At 39.5% G+C, this 21,151-nt stretch overlaps 2 protein-coding genes across 5 annotated transcripts in view; one reads left to right on the top strand and one right to left on the bottom strand.

Annotated features, from left to right (window-relative positions):
- Nucleotides 1–1,620, bottom strand: part of LOC124774961 (importin subunit alpha-7) — a 58,454-nt gene extending 56,834 nt beyond the window's left edge. Inside the window, exons 1-2 of one of the 3 annotated variants that reach the window (XM_047249689.1) lie at nucleotides 1,332–1,620; nucleotides 711–887 (exon numbers count right to left, since the gene is read on the bottom strand). In XM_047249689.1, coding sequence (XP_047105645.1) covers nucleotides 711–887 — 177 coding nt within the window. In that variant the 5' untranslated portion in view covers nucleotides 1,332–1,620. Of the gene's footprint in view, nucleotides 1–710; nucleotides 888–989; nucleotides 1,170–1,331 lie in introns of those variants that run through there. The other 2 variants (XM_047249707.1, XM_047249695.1) reach the window with 2 other exon arrangements.
- Nucleotides 1,391–21,151, top strand: part of LOC124774976 (protein MIX23) — a 39,765-nt gene continuing 20,004 nt past the window's right edge. Inside the window, exon 1 of one of the 2 annotated variants that reach the window (XM_047249719.1) lies at nucleotides 1,391–1,515. In XM_047249719.1, the coding sequence (XP_047105675.1) occupies nucleotides 1,468–1,515 (48 nt within the window). In that variant the 5' untranslated portion in view covers nucleotides 1,391–1,467. The remainder of the gene's footprint in view (nucleotides 1,516–21,151) is intronic. The other variant, XM_047249727.1, reaches the window with a different exon arrangement.

The following is a 21,151-nucleotide window of genomic DNA, read 5'->3' on the forward strand; positions in this document are numbered from 1 at the left end:
GTCTGCATATATTGATCACTGGCAGTCACAGTGGGCTGGACGCAGCAGCTTCAGGCATCTACCTCATCCAACAGTGTATCGTGATTCTGTAAACAACTCTGTGGTGATACCTCGGTGTTGTCACAGCTCCACAAATGGCTGCCATTTTCACCTGTAGCAGCTTGCACTTTGCAGTTAAAAGTTGTCAACAACACTGCAAGCCATCCTGTTCTTACGCCATTTTGACTACAGTGCACTTACTAAGATACAGGGGTCGGATTTGGGAGGATGGAGGTTCATGCTCTGTCTGGCAAGCCTGGTTTAGGTGGAGGTTCATGCTCTGTCTAACAAGGCCGGTTTAGGTTTTCACTACAGCCAAGCCCTGTGTTTGTAAATTTGTATGTCAACATAAATTACTCTTGTTTTACTTGAATTTAATCAAGAGATGCTATATCATTGCAAAATGACCCTTGAACAACTAAGTTATTGAAATTGAAACGAGGCTTGTGGTTCACCACCTAGAAAATATATGTGGGTGATGACTGAGGTTTTAAGTCTTACAATGTTTTGCACATGCTGGTCTTCTTGCAACCAGAGGTTCTGGGAAGTTTCATAAAGAGAAACTATCGTCTCAAAAATATTGAACAACGACGTCAGAAAATATATAGGCCTAAATAAACTATAACAAACCATGTACAGATTATAAATGACCATCAAAGCAAGAAACTTACCTGCATACCGCCTTCTTCGTCAGCAAGTGCTGGCATAAGCACATTGCGCCTTTTGAATAATTGTTGTTCACGTTTTTGTTTCCGCAACTGAACACCTTCCTCTTCTCTTCGACGCCGTAATTCTTGGGAATCCAATCCCACATTTTTGTAGCGATATTTGTGAGTAGGCCCCGACATCTATAAAAAGACCGATGTTATGGTTAGAACCAACTTCGGAAAAAGTTTCAATGAGAATGCTTTTTATCCCACAGCATCCGACTCATCTATTAATACTTTAACCTCTCAACAAAATGTGACTGTCAAGTTGTTAAAAGGCTTGATGACTCACGAGGTCAACAGTCACTTATTGATTTTTATCGACAGAAATATTCACAGTTGCCTGAACCACGATAATTCAATATTCATCAGGTAAACAGTACTACTGCTACTACGACACTGATTAACGTGCTGCAGCAGTTTCTGCAAAATGGTTTTGTCACTCGCGTACAGCTGACATTCACACTGTCCACAGGCTTAAAATTACACGCAATTTCACACAATTTCCTATTTTTTCCCTAAGTTCAGCAGTCTCCTTAATACTTGCACAACGTTAAGAGAATCTTGTTAGACTCCAATATTTACCTTTTATCGTGTTACTAAGCGAGATTTATAAGAAGAATATATCATAGAAAATTTCTTCCGCAGCTTTCAACTTCAAGGCCCTTCGCTTCCAGGGGCTCATGGGTATTCTCTTTCGGTGTACGAGATTTAAGTAAAAATGGCAGCCTCCTCTACCGTAGAATGTGGCGATTTTCTAGAATTCCAGGTAAAATATAGATATGTTTGCAGTGACTGTAGGTAACGCGGTAGTTGAAGGTAAAATAGGCGCTTTTCTTTGAGACAAGCACTTTATATTGTTACAGTTTCTTAGTTACACGGACCGGAATACATAACCTACAAAGACAAGCTACCAAAGAGCTTATCACTTTGTACTTTGTAGCCTGTGTAGGCGGCGCGTGAATATGATGTGGAAGTACTCCGGTGTTTCTACTATGTTGTGCTTGACTAAAGGCCTTGATAAGCATATAGAATTGAAAAACAATAAGTGAATCACATAAGAATTTTAAAATAAATGACAAAAACGTAAAACAAATAGGTGTTTTGTTTACTCAGCCACTGTAGTGGTATTCGTGTCTAAAGTCCACTGTATGGTACCCAGGTCCAAATTCCGGCCCAGTTAAAATGTCTTGAAAAAGCAAAAATGCACCACCTGTTCGTCGTAGCATTATCCATAAAAAAATGTTTTTTTCCGGGTAACATAAATATGTTTTCCCATTGTACATCGTCTTCGTTGTCTCAAAGCATTTACACGCAGATTTATATAATAGATATTTAAGGTACTGCTCCATATACGATATGTTTCCACCCTTAAATGTAGAGCTTCACGTTCAGTTTGGGAAAGATGTTAGATGTTTACGAAATTTATCCCCTGCAGTATGTGACGAGATGACTGCTCCTTGTTTATAGGTTGGTGGAGAGCAAAAACTTTGGTATTTTTATTGCAGCCTGTTCCAGTTTTTGTTTTACGGTGTCATGTGCCCACTGCCATTGCATAATTTAAGTTTGAAGACAGCATTCGCTATGGAGATTGTTTGCAATTCAAATTACCCTTGAAACAGAAATAATCTAAAGAGAAAGTACTTATTCTCAGGATGAGAAATGTGTTGCAGATAGACACACAAAGAGTAAAAGAGACACACTGCATAACTTTTGGAAGTAATAGTTATTTCGTCAGGAAGCTCTACCCTTGTTCTCACTAAATGTGGGTCCCTCACACCCTGAGGCTTGGATGACCTGATCCTTTTTAACTTTTCCGAAAATGTCCCCCTCTCTCCTCCCTGAAAAAGGACCATTAGTTCTGGAAGATAGGTGGATGTATAAGAAACTTATTTCACCTATATTTTGGTGATATTCCAGCTTTGCAAAACTACATTACATGTATTTTTGCTTGATGCTCCAAAGAAGGTATCTCAAACAGAATGACCTCCATGCCAACCAGCTTGGCTCCAAAAACATTGGTGATGCAAAACCCAGATCGCATTATCTCACATAACATATGGAAAGCCAAGGATCATGGCAGTTAGGTAGATTCAATATTTTTTGGATAAAGTGAAAAGCATTTGATTCAGTTTCACAACAATTAATAATGAAAGTACAATCAAACAACAATCTGTTGAGATCGCCGCAAAAGCCTGAAAAATTACAGTCAAAAGGGCTATCAAATGAAATTTGTGACTAGATTGAGAATTTTGTGGTAAGGAGGACACAGCATGTTATCTTGGATGAAGAATCACTAACAGATGTAGAATTGATCACACTGTTCATATTGTGTATTAATGACATCACAGACAATATTAATAGTAACCTCGAAACGTTTTGCAGTTGATGAAGTTATCTACACCGAAGTTATGTCTATAATAAAAAATGAAAATACATAGTATATATGATAATAATATCAGTAAGTCACATTTAGAATCAGTATTATTATTCAAATACCTGTGTATATGAAACAACTTGCAGGAATAAATGATAAGATAGGCTCAGTTCTAGATGAATCAGTTGTCAGACTTCCGTTCATTAGTAGGATAGTGGGAGAATGTGATCAGTTTGGAAAGGAGGTCACTTACAAAATCTCGTGTGATTCAGTCTTGAATAATGCTCAAATCTATGGGGTCCACATCAGATAATACTAACAGGACATTGAATGTACACAAAGAAGGGCAACACAAAAGGTTTGTTTGACACATGGGAGGATGTCGCAGAGATACAGAAAAACCTGAAATGACAGACACTTGAGGAGAGATGCAAACTACACTGCAAAAGCTTGTGTACAAAGTCAAAGAACCAGCTTTAAGTGAAGAATATAGGAATACGCTATAACCCTATACATATATCACTCCTGTATACAGGTGAAGACCACATCAAGGCATTTCAGCAATCATCTATCCCACGTCCAGTATGTGAATGGAACACAAAGAAGCCCTAATAAGTGGTCTAGTGGAAAGTACACTCTGTTGTGCAATTACAGTGGTTTACAGAGTGTAGGTATAAATGTAGAAATGTGTGTCAGTGCAGTTGTGTGAGCCTCAGCTGGTGCACATTTAAACATTTGAAGCCTGAAACAAAAAACAAGTAATTAGTGTCATTCATCAAGCACATATATAGGACAATGGGCTAATTACTTCTGTAATGATTGGCTCATGTAGTTTGGAAGAAAAACTAAGCTTGTATATTTAAGAAGCATATTGAGAACTCTTAAATTGTATGAACTGCATTAAAAAAGTAATGCACCATGTGCATATCTGCAAACGTGTGGGGTTAAATTTACTGTTAAGACAAAGAAACTAACTAAAATAAAGCCAGTTTGTTTGAATGTGCCATCTGTGAAATTAAAGTTTGCTGCTATGTAACATTCAGTCCCAAGTTGCTCCACTTGTAACATTTATGGATCCTCCTCGACCTACTGCCCACAAGGTAGGTGGGACAAGGCACTCGAGCCTGTCTCATTCTCTGATGATGGCCCTCCTTAGTTCATCCAATGTGTGAAGAGGTTACCTGTGACAATGCTTGCAAGCATCAACTGATCTCAGTTGTGCTCAATCATCTTCGTGTCAGCAAATACCACAAGCCATTCCATTTGGGTTTTTCCTAACAACCTGGCACCATTGATTCAGATTCCAATCCAGATATTCCCTTGCCCACAATCTACACATGTAATTATGCTGCCGAATTGTTCTGTTGTTCATAATGTATGCCTGGAGAACAAATTGATAGTGGAGGTGGTTGTCTACTGGTTGGGTCAACAAAGCCCTTCCAGTTGACTCCAAAAAGGTAACGTGCAGTTCTGCTTTCTCTCTCTTCTGACTGGTTTAATGCGATCCTCCACAAATTCCTTTCTTATGCCAACATATTCATCTCTAGAGTAGCACTTGCAACCTACATCTTCAACTATTTGCTGGATGTATTCCAATCTCTGTCTTCCTACACAGCTTTTACCCGGTACAGCTGCCTCTAGCACCATAAAAGTTATTTCATGATGTCATTAACAGGTGTCCTATCATTCTGCCCCTTCTTCCCTTGGAAGGGTTTTCCATATATTTCTTTCCATGTCGATTCTTCAGAGAACCTCCACATTCTGTACTTTTTCAGTCCACTTAATTTTCAATATTCTTCTGTTTCACTACCAGACAATGCTGTGCTCCAGTCTCAGAAATTTTTTCCTAAAATTAAGGCCTATTTTTGATACTAGGAGGCTTCCTTTGGCCAGGTATGCATTTATGGCCATTACTAGTCTGCTATTTACGACCTCCTTGTGCCACCTGTTGTGGGCTATTTTGTTCCCTTGGTAGCAGAGTTCCTTAACTTCATCTACTTTGTGATCAGTAATTATGATTTTAAGGTTCTTATTGTTCTCACTCATGCTACTTCACATTACCTTTGTCTTTCTTCAATGTACTCTCAATATGTAAGCTGTACTCATTAGACAGTTCATTCCATTCAGCAAATCATGTAATTCTTCTTCACTTTCACTGAGGATAGTAGTGTCATCAGAAAGTCTTGTCATTGATATCCTGTCACCATCAATTTCAATTCCACTCTCGAACCTTTCTTTTATCTTCGTTATTTCTTCTTTGATGTATCGGTTGACTACTTCCCTGTCTTACAGCCTTTTAATATGAGCATTTCGTTATTGTTCTTCTACTCTTATTGCCCCTCTTGGCTCTTGTAGGTATTGTGTATTGCCCATGTTTCATTGTAGGTTATCCTTATTTTTCTCAAAATTTCAAAAATCTGCCATCATTTAACATTGTTGAAAGCTTTTTCCAGGTCAACCAATCTACACCTCTACCCTGCAAACTGTCGTGAAATGCATGGCAGAGGGTATGTCCCATTGAATCAGTTATTAGGGTTTCTTCCCATTCTGTTCACATATGGAGCATGGGAAGAATGATTTTTCAAATGCCTCTGTGCATACAGTGATTATTCTAACCTTATCCTCATGATTCCTGTGTTAGGACTATATAGGGGGTTGTAGTATATTCATAGAGTCATCATGTGAAGCTTGTTCTTGAAACTTTGTTAAAAGACATTCTCGGGATAGTTTACATCTATCTTCAAGAGTCGTCCAGTTCAGTTCATTCAATATCTCTGTGACTCTCCCAAACATAAAAAGGAACCTGTGACCATTTGTGCTGCCCTTCTCTGTACAGGGTATTTCAAAATGAATATATGGGTTTTATGGCTTTGTATCACATATTACATTCACCTTACAATTATAAATAATACAGCAGAGTCCCACTAATCCGAACCCCAGTAATCGGAACTTTCAGTAAATCTGAACATGAAAAATGTTAGTCTAAGTATTGAAAACTGTGCAGTAAATTGCTGTACACACACAGTATTTTAATTTACACTGTACAGTAAACATGTATTACAAAAGTTGTCAAGAAAACATTTGGTTTAAACAATGCATAACAATGAAAGAAATGCTGTCAAACTTACTAAAATACAGCGGACATTTTCTCCCTACTTTTTAGATGACAAAAACTGTCATTGTTTTTTGGCTTAATGAAGACAGTCTATTATATGTCGCATAGTTGCACCATTGTCTCATAAACATCAAATCAGCAGGTGAAGCAGTGGGCTGTTGCTCCAAATAACATAATGTGAGGTTAAGGGCTTCAGCTGCGTCACTGTGTGGCACCAGCTCTCCTTTGTCGCTTTCTGGCTCATTGTCACTTCTGTCACAGCAGTCCACTTCTTCCTGGTCTTGAGCCACAGCAGCAACTAAATCAGCATCAGTAATGCTCTGCACACATGACCCATCCACTGCAATCCACTCATCTACGTCTCCTGCACTAGCTTCTTCACATCCAGGGTTTATCTGTATCATTTGTAGTAGATTTTCCTCTTCATTTTCACCTAGGTTGTCCTGAAATTCAAGAGATGTCCACAGTTTTCTCCACGATTTTCTCAGAGTTTTTTCTGAAATATTCTGCCATGCCTCAGCAGCCCAATAAACAACATCCTTCACATGGGTCTTTTTTATTTTGCCCTCTAAAGGAATGCTATCATCTTGGATCAGCATTCTTAAGAATTGTTTTCTGTAAATCAGTTTTAATTTTGCAGTACGCCCTGGTCCATCGGCTGTAGAAGTGGTGTAACTTTATCACAATTTCTCCATCGCATAATTGCTCACTGCTGGGGTGAGACGGCGCGTTATCAATCAAAAGTATTCCACAGGGAGACAAATGATTTTCCATAGAAAACCATTGAACAGGCGGAACAAACTGGCCATGAAACCATTCTTTGAACAGCTTACCATCCATCCATGCTTTTTTCTGGTTGCAATAATACACTCCTGGAAATTGAAATAAGAACACCGTGAATTCATTGTCCCAGGAAGGGGAAACTTTATTGACACATTCCTGGGGTCAGATACATCACATGATCACACTGACAGAACCACAGGCACATAGACACAGGCAACAGAGCATGCACAATGTCAGCACTAGTACAGTGTATATCCACCTTTCGCAGCAACGCAGGCTGCTATTCTCCCATGGAGACGATCGTATGGATGCTGGATGTAGTCCTGTGGAACGGCTTGCCATGCCATTTCCACCTGGCGCCTCAGTTGGACCAGCGTTCGTGCTGGACGTGCAGACCGCGTGAGACGACGCTTCATCCAGTCCCAAACACGCTCAATGGGGGACAGATCCGAAGATCTTGCTGGCCAGGGTAGTTGACTTCCACCTTCTAGAGCACGTTGGGTGGCACGGAATACATGCGGACGTGCATTGTCCTGTTGGAACAGCAAGTTCCCTTGCCGGTCTAGGAATGGTAGAACGATGGGTTCGATGACGGTTTGGATGTAGCGTGCACTATTCAGTGTCCCCTCGACGATCACCAGTGGTGTACGGCCAGTGTAGGAGATCGCTCCTCACACCATGATGCCGGGTGTTGGCCCTGTGTGCCTCAGTCGTATGCAGTCCTGATTGTGGCGCTAACCTGCACGGCGCCAAACATGCATACGACCATCATTGGCACCAAGGCAGTAGCGACTCTCATCGCTGAAGACGACACGTCTCCAAACATGCATACGACCATCATTGGCACCAAGGCAGTAGCGACTCTCATCGCTGAAGACGACACGTCTCCATTCGTCCCTCCATTCACGCCTGTCGCGATACCACTGGAGGCGGGCTGCACGATGTTGGGGCGTGAGCGGAAGACGGCCTAACGGTGTGCGGGACCGTAGCCCAGCTTCATGGAGACGGTTGTGAATGGTCCTCGCCGATACCCCAGGAGCAACAGTGTCCCTAATTTGCTGGGAAGTGGCGGTGCGGTCCCCTACGGCACTGCGTAGGATCCTACGGTCTTGGCGTGCATCCGTGCATCGCTGCGGTCCGGTCCCAGGTCGACGGGCACGTGCACCTTCCGCCGACCACTGGCGACAACATCGATGTACTGTGGAGATCTCACGCCCCACGTGTTGAGCAATTCGGTGGTACGTCCACCCGGCCTCCCGCATGCCCACTATACGCCCTCGCTCAAAGTCCGTCAACTGCACATACGGTTCACGTCCACGCTGTCGCGGCATGCTACCAGTGTTAAAGACTGCAATGGAGCTCCGTATGCCACGGCAAACTGGCTGACACTGACGGCGGCGGTGCACAAATGCTGCGCAGCTAGCGCCATTCGACGGCCAACACCGCGGTTCCTGGTGTGTCCGCTGTGCCGTGCGTGTGATCATTGCTTGTACAGCCCTCTCGTAGTGTCCGGAGCAAGTATGGTGGGTCTGACACACCGGTGTCAATGTGTTCTTTTTTCCATTTCCAGGAGTGTATATGGGCAGGGACTTCACGTTGCAGTTCTTAAAAGCTCTGGGCCTAGCAGATTTGCTGATCAGCATTAAAGGCAGCTTGTGATTACCAGCAGCATTGCTGCACGCTAATAAAGTCACATGATCTTTGCACATTTTAAAACCAGGAGAATGGTCTTCTGCTTTTGATGCCAGGCTTTTTGTGGCAATGCCTTAAAATTAAGGCCAATCATGTCAGCGTTATAAATTTGTTGGGGAAAATACTTTCCCTCTTTTATCATTTTTTCTAACTCACCCAAGTATTCCTTTGCTGCATCACGGTCAGAAGAAAGCTTCTCTCCAGTAATTGTTAGCTGACGGATTCCATGACGTTTTTCGAATCTGTCCGACCAACCCATACTTGCACTAAAAGACTCATCACCGTTCATTAACTTTTTCAGGTAAATAGCCTTCTCCTGAACCAGTGCTCCACTCAAAGGAGTTCCCCTTTCTCTTTCTTGCATAAACCAAAGGAAAAGAGCTTCATCCACTTTATTGTACTGGGACTGTTTCAAAGTCTGCCAACTTTCGAGTGTTTTTCATGAAGGCATTGCACAGGACTGTTGAAGTTTCACTCAGTTCTTCTTCCAATCACAAATGGTTTACCAACACCCAGTTCCGTTGCCCGTTTAGATACATTCTCACCATTGTCTATCCGCTTCAAAACATTCAGCTTTTCTTTGAGAGTTAATGTTGCATGTTTCCATTTACTCATGATGAAAATACGTACACCACTACACCTGAACGAATGCATTACAACTGTTACACATGCCAGCGATTGGTAACTAACCTACCAAGCACTTTGCTAGCCAAGTGGCAGTGCACTGACCACAGACACTACAAAGGTCTCAACAGTGCACAACAACAAGGGCAGGTAGTGAGGGTGAGCCATTGTTCCCACACTTGTTTCCAATTGTTACCATGGTGTACCTACTTATTTGCTTGGTATACTTCATCCTAGAAACTCGTCACTGTAATTCCTGCTAATCTGAACAAATTGGTAATCCAAACAAGCTCCAGTCCCATTAGTTTGGATTAATGACACTCTACTGTACACCAAATGAAAGAGAAACACAAACAGTTTTTCTTACAGTTATTTGGTGTGAACACAGACCACACATCAAGTTGATGGGTGAGTTGTTCTGGAACTGTGATCAGTGTGTCGGGAGTAACTGTTGCAGTAACACTGTTTCTAAAGTCGGGTAGTTCAGCTGGTATCAGAGGCACATACACATGATTGTGTCAGATTGTGTGTGAACATGGAGGTCGTGCATAAAATGCTGTGTCATCCGGCCCCTTGCACCCAATCAACTGGTCGGATACAGTGTCATTTAACTGGTCGTCTACTGAGTTCCATCTTGCTCCCAAATAAAGATGTGTTTTTCACCTTCTTCCCATTGAGGCAAGGGTTGTAGCTGTAGCACATCAAGATAAGAAACAACAGTTACTGTTAATTCACTGAAAAAGATAGGCCCATAAACTTTCCGTGGGGATATTTCTTGAGGCTATGTGTGAAAGACCCGCACCCATTCAGCATGGTTTTCAGTCACTCTTTTTCATTCTATACTCTTCCCATTGCACACAGGTATGCAAACAAAACTGTTTGAGTTGCTCTTTCATTTGTTGTATTATTTGCAAAGCCTTAAAACCAGTATTTTCATTTTGAAATACCCTGTATATGTTCAATATCCCCTGTTAGTCCTATTTGGAATGTATGCCAGATACTTGAGCAGTATTGTAGGATGACTCACACGAGTGATTTGTAAGCAATGTCCTTTGTAGATTGTTTGCACTTGCCCAGTGTTCTACCAATAAAACAAAGTCTTCCACCTGCTTTACTCACAACTGAGCCTATGTGATCATTAATTTCATATCCCTACTAAGTTTTACACTCAGATATTTGTATCAATTGGCCGATTCCAGCAGTGACTCATTGATAGTATAGTCATAGGCTACTGTGTTTTATCGAGTGCACAGCTTTACATTTCTGAATATTTAAGCAGGTTACCAATCTTTACACCACTTGGAAATCTTATCAAGACATGACTGAATAATTATGCAGCTTTTTCAGAGACTACTTCATTGTAGGTAACTGCATCATTTGCAAAAAGTCTGGGATTACTATTAATATTGTCATTAATATACAACATGAACAGCAACGGTCCCAAAACACCTCTCTGGTGTCCTTGACCTTCACTAAAATCAAACTTGTCATCACATAATAGATCCTCAGTTTTCTTTTCCAGTCTTCTGTACATTATTCTTGTCAGCAACTTGGCTTAATGAGCTGTTAAACTGACTGTACAATAATTCTTGCACTTGTCGGCTTTTTATCGGCTCTTGCAGTCTTCAGAATTGTGTAGATGATGTTTTTCCAAAAGTCGGGTGGTATATCATCAGACTCACACATTCTACAAACTGACTTGGATAGTTGTTTTGTTGCCACTTCCCCCAATGATTTTAGAAATTCTGACGGAATTTTATCTATCCCTTCTGCCTTATTCAATCTTAAGTCTTCCAAAGCTCTTTTAAATTCTGACTCTGATACTGGATCCCATATCTCTTCTATATAAGTTCCTGTTTCTTCTTCTATCATGTCAACACACATCTTCAACCTCATAGAGGTCTTCAATGTACTCTTTCTGCCTATCTGCTCTCTGCTCTGCCTTTAACAGTGGAATTCCCATTGCACTCTTAACCTTGCTTTTAGTTTCACTGAAAGTTGTTTTGATTTTTCTATATGCGGTGTCAGTCCTTCCGAGAATAATTTCTTTTTTGATATTTTTCATGCAGCCATTTCACCTTAGTTTCCCTGCACTTCCAATTTATTTCATTCCTAAGTAACTTGTATTTCTGAATTTCCCCGAACATTTTTGTACTTCCTTCTTTCATCAATCAACTGAAGTATATCTATCTTCTTTTACCCATGGTCTCTTTGCAGTTACCTTCTTCATACCTATGTTATTTTTTTTTCAACTTCTGTGATTGTCTTTTTTCTTTATGTCCATTTCTGAAACTTTCTGGAAGACCAAATCTGTGTGCCAGACCAAGACTCAAAGTGAGACCTCTACCTTTCATGGACAAGTGCTCTACCAACAGAGCTACCCAAGCACAACTCACAACATGTTCCCATAGCTTTACTTCTGCCAATATCTCATCTCCTACTGTCTTAACTCACTTGGTAGAGCACTTGTCTGCGGAAGGCAAACATATTGAGTTTGAGTCTCGGTCTGAAACACAGTTCTCTGCCAGGAAGTTTCGTTATATCCATTCCTCTTCAAATGAATTGCCTACTGAGTTATTCCTTAGTGCAGCATAGTATCTTAAACTTTAGTCTGCTCTTCATTACTACTAAATGGTGATCTGAGTCTATATCTGTTCATGGGTATGCCTTACAATCCAGTATCTGTTTTCAGGATCTCTACCTGTCTATGATCTAAACTAACTGAAATCTCTCCCTATCTCCCAGCCTTTTCCAAGTATAACTCCTCCTCTTGTAATTCTTGAACTGAGTATTCACCACTACTAGCTGAAATTTATTGCAGAACTCAATTAGTCTTTCTCCTCTCTAATTCTCAGTACCAAGCCCATAGTCTCTCGTAATACTTTCTTCTACTCCTTCCACTACAACTGTATTCCAATCTCCCATGACAATCAGATTTCCATCTCCCTTTAACTACTGAATTACCCATTCAGTATCCTCATATACTTTCTCTATCTCTTCATCTTCAGTCTGCGATGTTGTCAGTGTTGCTTTGCTATCAACTCTGATTAGAATAACAGTATCACTGAATTGTTCACAGTAAGTCACTGTCTGCCCTACCTTCCCATTCATAATGAATCCTACTCCCATTATACCATTTTCTGCTGCTGTTGATAGTATCCTGTAATCATCGATCAGGAAGCATTGTCTTCTTTCCATTTCCCTTTGTTAACCCCTATTATATATATATTGAGTCGTAGCATTTTCTGTATCAGATTTTCTGGCTTCCTTACCATGTTCAAACTTATGACATTCCACACCTTGACTCAGAGAACATTATCCTTTTGATGGTTAGTTACCTTCCTCTTGGCAATCCCTTACGAGAGATACAAATGGGGGCTAGTTCAGAATCTTTTGCCAATGGAGAGATCATCATGACTTTTTTTCAACTACATGCCCCATGTCCTCTGGATACACATTATCTGTCTCTAATGCAGTGGTTTCCATTGCATTCTGCATCCTCATTCTGTTTACCATTGCTGATTCTTCCGCCTTCAGGAACAGTCTCCCACCCCAAGGGCAAGACCGTGCCCTTAACCTCTGTTCGGTCCTCAGCCCTCTTTGACAAGGCTATTGGCTGAATGAAGATGACTTCTTATGCCAGAAGTGTTCGGCCGCCATTGCTGATGCTTTTTATTCACAATTTAAGGGATGGCAGGCTTCAAACCAGGACCAAGGACGTTTTGATTACTAATCAAAGACATACCCCTACACCACTGGTGCACCTATGAATCAGACGTAGGCGCCAATCATCGGTGTTGTTGACTACGGTTGATGTCTTTGAACAGATCTTCAATTTTTTTCACGTCTCATGATAGCAGCTGAATGTTTGAATGATGTCTGTGTTATGTTCACCAATTTGGTGGGCTACTTCTTTCACTCACAAACCATCATGCCATAAAGTGACAATGTATACACTGTCTAAGCTTGAAATGTCAATTCAAGGCAAGTTGACAAACTGAAAACTTTTCACAAACCACATTCTCTCTTTCATGACTACAGACACAGTATTGCACCACGAATGTGGCATTTATGTCCATTACACAGGTAGTGATTTCATGTGGGCAAAAGAGGATTAGGACAGCAAAAAACAGAAAATTATGAGGTTGGTGCAGAACTTTTTTTGAGCAGTTTATAATGCTCTTGGCCACATATGCCATACATAATTTATATACTTGTGTGTGTCATTTGTCCACCTTTTGATAACAGTATAGGAAAAATTAGTACAGACATGAATAAAAATTTATAAAAAAAGCAATAGCCAAGAGGTATTTCTATTTAAACATTGTAAGGGTTGAAAGATTATGTACAACCAACAGTTGAATACAAGACTCATTCTTCATTTTCCACAAAAGGAATTGGTTGTATGTACATGCATCTGAAATCTATGTAAACAACTACAGTTTCCCGTGCTCTTCATTTCCACTGACTCACATTTCCCAGTTGTATTTACACACTTCATGTCATCAGTAGAAGGAAAGATTTGCAGAAGCTTAAAAAAAAAGAAAAAGAAATATTATTTTACCTTGTCATATTCTTTAAACATTCTTGTTATCTACTTCACTGGCTTTTTCATAAGTATTCTCTACTACCACAAAAGCCAGTTGAGATTGCACATGATCTTAATTTATCTTGCAAGTTGATATCATTTTTATGTTTTATACTGAGGGTGAGCCATGTACCTAATATACACCAATGTTTTCTAAGATTTTTTTGCAATTTAAGATAATTATCAGCACTGTCAACATGGTGATAGTGACCATGATGTTTGAGATCGTTTGCAGTTAAAACATAATCTTTTAGCTATTGGAGTCCAATTTATCTGGCAGGATGTAGGGGAGGGGGTTCCATGCTAAGTCATACCATGTTTTTCTGATACTATGGCATCATCATTGTCTTAAGTCAGAAAATAGCACATCATATTATAAAAAACTTACAATGACAGAGCAGCGATAAAATATGTTTGGATCGTAAAAATAAGCTTGTGTTTTCTTCCATGCGGATAGTTAGATGTGGAGAAAACTCTAAGTACTAGTGTAGTTTGATGAAGATGTTTGTACAACTGCTAACATACGAATAGTACTGGCATATATAATATCTGTAATTCTTACTGGTTTTTACTGACTATGTACCTAGTCAATTTCCTATACACTTAATTGTTAAAGTCTCCAATTATAAATTTCTGCATATACGCACACCTGCTGCCGTGTCTATACCAATACATTTCGTAAAAAATGGTGGAATTACCAAAGTTAGGATCTGTCTGTCAGTTTTGGCATGTGACCTAGTCAAGATGGCAGACATCTGAACTTCAAACATACTAAATATGGTGACCACTACCTCACACATTTCACCTGCTAACATACACTATAAAAAGTAACCATCAGGACAATCACAGGTGAGGCCAAATTAATCCATTACAGTAACAATCAAAACACCACTCCAAACAAATATTCACCCAAGAGTAAAGTACACAAAATCATCAACACCCAACCCAAAATTGGAAAAAGCATAACATTGGTACTGTACATTTTGATTGACCTATATAGTTGCAAAGAAGGCAACATACCAGGAACCCACATACAACTCGAAAACCCGATACCGTAAATTTTGCTTTACCTATGCAACTCAAACGAAGACAGCAATACCAGCATCCCAGGCACAGTTCAAAAGCCCGGTACCGCAAATTTCACTTGCCCTATATTGCTCAAACGGAACCCACAATTCTAAGATCCCCCAATTAGGAGAACTAAGTATTATCAAAACCTCCTTGCCGCAGTGGTAACACCAGTTCCTGTCAGATCACTGAAGTTAAACACTGCTGGGCTGGGCTAGCACTTGGATGGGTGACCATCTAGTCTGCCGAGTGCTTGGCAAGCGGGGTGCACTCAGCCCATGTGAGGCAAACTGAGGAGCCAGTAACTATCAGCATTAAGATAACTCACTGACAAGCCAACAGAAACAAACTCCCAAAACACTGAGTAACACACATCACAAAGTCCAATGCCACACTAACTTCATTCACAAACAATTGAAAAACATAAACATCCCACACACTCTGCAAACACAATCCATTTCCAACACACCATGTCTCAACATCGTCACACAAAACAACACAGTTAACTGATGAGTCAAAGCCGATGGGTGTTATCCCGCTTTTCAGTTGACTCTTAATTACTGTAGTATACATTAACTTTATAGTGCTGTGAATTTGAGGAGTATTTTTATTTGAAAATTTTAGAGTGAGTTTTGATTATATGACTTTCCCATGTCTATACTCACCTACCATAACCCAAAGAAGTCAGTTACTGTATTTTGAGAACTTTCCAGTTGCTCATATACAGGCCCTAATCAGAATTTTTACATTTTATTGTTGTGCTTTGTGTTTAGGTTATTGATTCGTGATGATTTTAATTCAAGTATCTAACAGATGTTAGACTGAAATGGTCTATAGACGTTACTGGCTCTTTGTGATTGAGTACCAATCATAATTATCTTTACTCAGTTAGGTCCTAGAGGTACATAATGTAACATGATACATAATGTAACATGAAGCTAAATAAACATATACCTAATCTGTTGTAAACAGTGTGTCTGATTTCAGAATAAAATTTTCACTCTGCAGCAGAGTGTGCACTGATATGAAACTTCCTGGCAGGTTAAAACCGTGTGCCAGACCGAGACTCGAACTCGGGACCTTTGCCTTCCGCAGGCAAGTGCTCTACCATCTGAGAGCATGACTCATGACCCATCCTCACAGCTTCAATTCTACCAGTACCTCATCTCCTACCTCCCAAATTTCACAGATGCTCTTCTGCGAACCTTGCAGAACTAGCACTCCTGGTAGAAAGGATATTGCGGAGACATGGCTTAGTTACAGCCTGGGGGATGTTTCCAGAATGAAATTTTCACTTTGCAGTGGAGTGTGCACTGATATGAAACTTCCTGGTAGATTAAAACTGTGTGCTGGACCGAGACTCAAACTCAGGACCTTTGCCTTTTGTGGGCAAGTGCTCTACTATCTGAGCTACCCAAGCACGACTCATGAGCCGTCCTCACAGCTTTCGGCCAGAAGGCCTTCTTGTGAAATGTACAGTATAAACACAAACATTCACGCAAATACAGCTCACACTCTCATGACCACTGTCTCTAGCTGCCAAAATGTTGGCAATTTTGAAGTTCACAGTAAGGTAATCATTGATATTAACATTCAACGTATTTATGAATAAACTTTAAATTAAAATAAAAAGTAAATGAAAGATTACATTGTTACTGGTATCATTGTCTCTTCAGAAAAGCATATTAATTCTGTAAAATATTCCAATTTAGTAATGACACAAAAATACTTCCATACATACTATAATACATTGTTTTTTTTTCTTCTTAAGTTGAGAAGATGTTCTCATATTCTACCTGAAACTGATAACTCTGAAAATAAATGTGAAATATTGCTATAATGAGATTTATGAAAGGTAGACATGAAGGATGAAATTATTTCTGTTAAGAGGAATGAGAAAGTTATAAGTACAGTCCATTTGTAACAAATACAAGGGTTGACTGAAAGGTAATGCCTCCACATTCGTAACTCTTCAATTGTTGGCAACGTTGGTTTGCGGCAGGTACTGGTTGTTCTGTAGCCTCTTCTCTGCAGCTCCAGTTGGTGGGAAGCCTTAGCATTGAATGGTTGTATTGTTGCAGTGTAAAGTATGGAACCATGCACAGGCGGTCGGTCAGTGCGATTTAAGCTACATGCAGTCATTGAATTCTTGACAGCAGAAGGTATCACCCCAAAGGAGATTCATCAGAGAATGAGAGCAGTTTATGGTGACTGTGTTGATGTGAGTACTGTGCATCATTGGGCGAGTAAGTTTAAAGATATTGAGGCAGGAACGTCTAACCTGCGTGACAAACAAATAGATGGACGTCCTGTGACAGCCACCACCGAGTTTCACAAACAAAATGTTGACAGATTGATTCACGACAATTGTCGTATCGCTCAGAGAGAAATTGCAAGCACAATCGGCATTTCACAAGAACGTGTCACATTATTGGGACACATTATCGGAAGATCTGTGCACGGTGCGTACCCCGGATGCTGACTCCTGAAATGAAAACACACAGACTTGAAATTTGCCAGGAACTCCTCTCGCATTATGAGAATGAAGATGATGCCTTTCTCCATTCAATTGTGACAGGAGACAAAATGAGGGTACACCATTATGACCTGGAGATGAAAAGTCAGTCTATGGATTATCAACACAAAGACTTGCCCCAGAAAAATAAATTCAAGATGCAGCCCTCAGTTGGAAAAATTATGGCCACAATGTTCTGGGATGCAGATGGTGTTATCCAAGTTGATTTCCTTGATCGTGGAACAACAATAAATTCAGAGCATTACATCACAACGCTGTGAACTCTGAAACAATGGCTAACGAGGGTCCAAAAGGAAAAGGGAAATGTTTTCCTGCAGCACGACAATGCCAAACCACACACTTCGTGTGCCACCAAAGCAGAACTTCAGAGACCGCCTCTCATCATCATACGGCATCCTCCACACAGTCCAGATTTAGCCCCGACTGATTTCCATCTGTTCCCAATAATGAAAGACAATCTTTGGGGACATCATTACGCTTCTGATGAAGACGTTGAGAGAACTGTGAGACTTTGGTTGCGGAAACGGATTGTTGACTTCTTCTGTGACTGCTTCAGAAAACTTGTTCATTGTTGGCAGAAATGTATCCAATTGGCTGGTGATTATGCGGAAAAGTGAATATTGATAATTAAAAATCACATTCGAAGGATTATTTGTGCATTTGATTTATTAAAATATTCCCATCCAAACCCATTTAACGAAAGTGAAGGCATTACTTTTCATTCCACCCTCATACGTTGATAGAAGTTGTGACTACATATACTACAAATTGCAGTCATAACAATAATTGTAACTATTACTTCATAAAACAATTACCAAGTGTTTGCAGGGAGTAAAGGTTGTGACAAAGCAGGTGGATTCCATGTAGCTGGTAATTATCCACCCCCACCCCCCCCAATTTTTCTTTTTTTTTTTTTTTGCAAATATCATTGATATGATAATTTATATGGCACATGCACAATACTAAAAACTGTGAATATTAATCAGAGCTTAGCTAATGTAACTTTATTGTCCATTATATTCTTTTGATTAATTAGAACTCATAAGTGTGATTAGTTTACCTGAAAAGTGAACACTAGAAATACCAGTAATTTCAAACTTAGTTATTATTTGTTCATATGCCAACAAATGCCTGTTTGCTAACTTCCTGACAATGTAGATGAAAAAGCCACGTAAAGAATGGTAGCATTTATACATCTTTGGAAATACGTTAGCAACTTTTGCACTCATTTAATTCTGGAGTAATTAGCATTCACAGTTAAAACATTGTTATTGAAACAGAATAAGATATTTTAGAAAAATAGACAGCGTAATTCTATAGTCATTATTGCTGTATCTAAAAGTTCAAATTCAGAAGAGTCTCCCTCCACTGTTCAGTTAATCAGATGCATAAATGTTTAATTGTAATTTGTAAAAGCCAGTGAATGACAATAGATAAATGTAGCTCTAATTATTGTAATTTTTTAAAAGAGAAGCTGCTGGAAGCCATTTTAGTCAACCTGTGGAAGATTATGAAATGTGCAAGGTCTGTCTCCACTGATATGGAAAATGTACCAAAGATGCTTTGGCATCAGTTACAAGTCAGGAAATGTATTTTATTTTATATAAATTCTGTATTTGAGAATTTTGTTAGTGACTGTTTTAAATGGTTAGTTGGACGTTGAATGCGTAATAGTATCACGGACTGTGCCAAACGTCAACAATGCTTCTGTGATAATAGAATCAGACTGTGAACTGTGTTACTTCCAAATTATACTTAAAGTGCACTTCATTTTCATATTGAAATTACGGTTATACTTCAAGAACAGTGAGTTAAGAAGTTTAATCAGCAACTGTGTTAACTATCTGTTTGTCACGTGTAACCTTTTGTGTCTCTTCAATGTTAGATTACTGCTCTCGTGAACAATCCCTTTATAGGACATTGACTGAGTGTAGTATGTAGCTAATCATTTATCTGTGCATAAATTATGTTAGATGAGACTTGATCTGACCATGAACAGTATTTAATTCAGCAATCAAAGAGCAAGTAAAATATTTGATTTCCAAATCCTGTGTGGACCACAATATTCGTAGTACACTGTCTCTACCACCAATTTCCAGCCAGATTCAATGGAGGTACTGCTACTGAGGGAATTTTTTGCACTGGTAAATATGGCTGAGCTTTAAGACAACAAATCACTGTATAGCTGAGAGGGCAATAGGCACATAAACTCCCTCTGAAACAAAGAAAACTATCAGGGCTCTCAAAGGGGAACATTCTCCTGAGGTACAGCACCAAGTCATTTGAGCTTGCTTACTGCATTGTAGCCTTGTTCTCCCACCATAATTTTTAACTCCTGCATGTTCCTACACTATCAGATTAATTATCCCTTGATGGCTTAGGATATTTGCTATCAACAAATCACTTCTTGTAGCCAATTGTATGCTGAAGCTCTTTTCACGTCAATTTGATTTATTTCCTCCTCATTAGTTATCTGATTTGTGCATCTAATATAAAGTACTTTTCTGCAACCACTTGTCAAAAGCTCTCTTCTCATCTGTACTATTTATCGCCACATTTCACTTCCACATAAGGCTATGCCGCACCCATATACTTCCAGAAAAGAGTCCTCAACACTAAAACTTAAATTAGATGTTACATATTTTGATTACTCTGAAAAGCTTTTCTTGCCATTGCCAGTGTTCATTTTATGTTCTCTTTACTTCTGCCCTCAATTATTTTGCTACTCAAATAGCAAAACTCGTCTACTACCTTTACTTTCTCATTTATGAATTGAATTCCTTCATCACTACCTGACTTAATATGACTACACTCTATTCCCCTGTTTTGCTTTTATTGGTGTTTCTTTTGCATCTCATCTAGAGACTAGCCATTCGAATCAGCTGATCTCCCAAGGCTTTTCCGGTTTCTGTATAGAATGACAGTGTCATTGGCAAATCATAGTTTTCTTTTTTTTAATGTAATTAATTTTTTTGAGGAAAATGCAAAGCAGGAAAGTCTAGAAGGCAAATGCAGAACTGCAGAAGTATGTTTGGCTATAGGATTTTGATTACAGAAAAATCAAAGAAAACTCTGGGAAACAGAGAAGCAACTGTATGGCCGTCAAGAGTGCAGATAGCAATCCAATATTAAGGAAAAATAGAAAACTGGAAGGTGAAAGTAATATGTAGAATGTTCATATACACAAAAGAAAATTTAAGACATTAGTGTGGAAAGGGAAGACACTTGGTGTAGATGACCATGTCTCAGAATTTTTAAGATATTTGGAGGAGTCAACCACACCAAAACTGATTTGTTTATTGCTTTTGCAAAATGAATCTGTAGTCTCCGTATGTATTGCAGGTTGTAAATGCATACTGCAATCATAGCAATAATTGAAACAATGAGTTGATAAAACCATTTCAAAGTATTGCAAGGAGTAAATTGAGTGCGTGATACACACATAAAAAAGACTGAAAGCAGAAAGCTTATGGTCAAAGTATACAGACTCTGCAAACCTCTGTGAAGGGCGAGGCAGTGTGTACTTACATTGTATCATATGTTAAGGTTTCTTCTTGTTCCAATGATGTATAGAGCAAGGGGAGGATAACTGCTTAAAACCCTCTTTGCTTCCTGTAATTAA

The sequence above is a fragment of the Schistocerca piceifrons genome, chromosome 1, assembly GCF_021461385.2.
Source record: "Schistocerca piceifrons isolate TAMUIC-IGC-003096 chromosome 1, iqSchPice1.1, whole genome shotgun sequence".
NCBI classification, from domain to species: Eukaryota; Metazoa; Arthropoda; class Insecta; order Orthoptera; family Acrididae; genus Schistocerca; species Schistocerca piceifrons.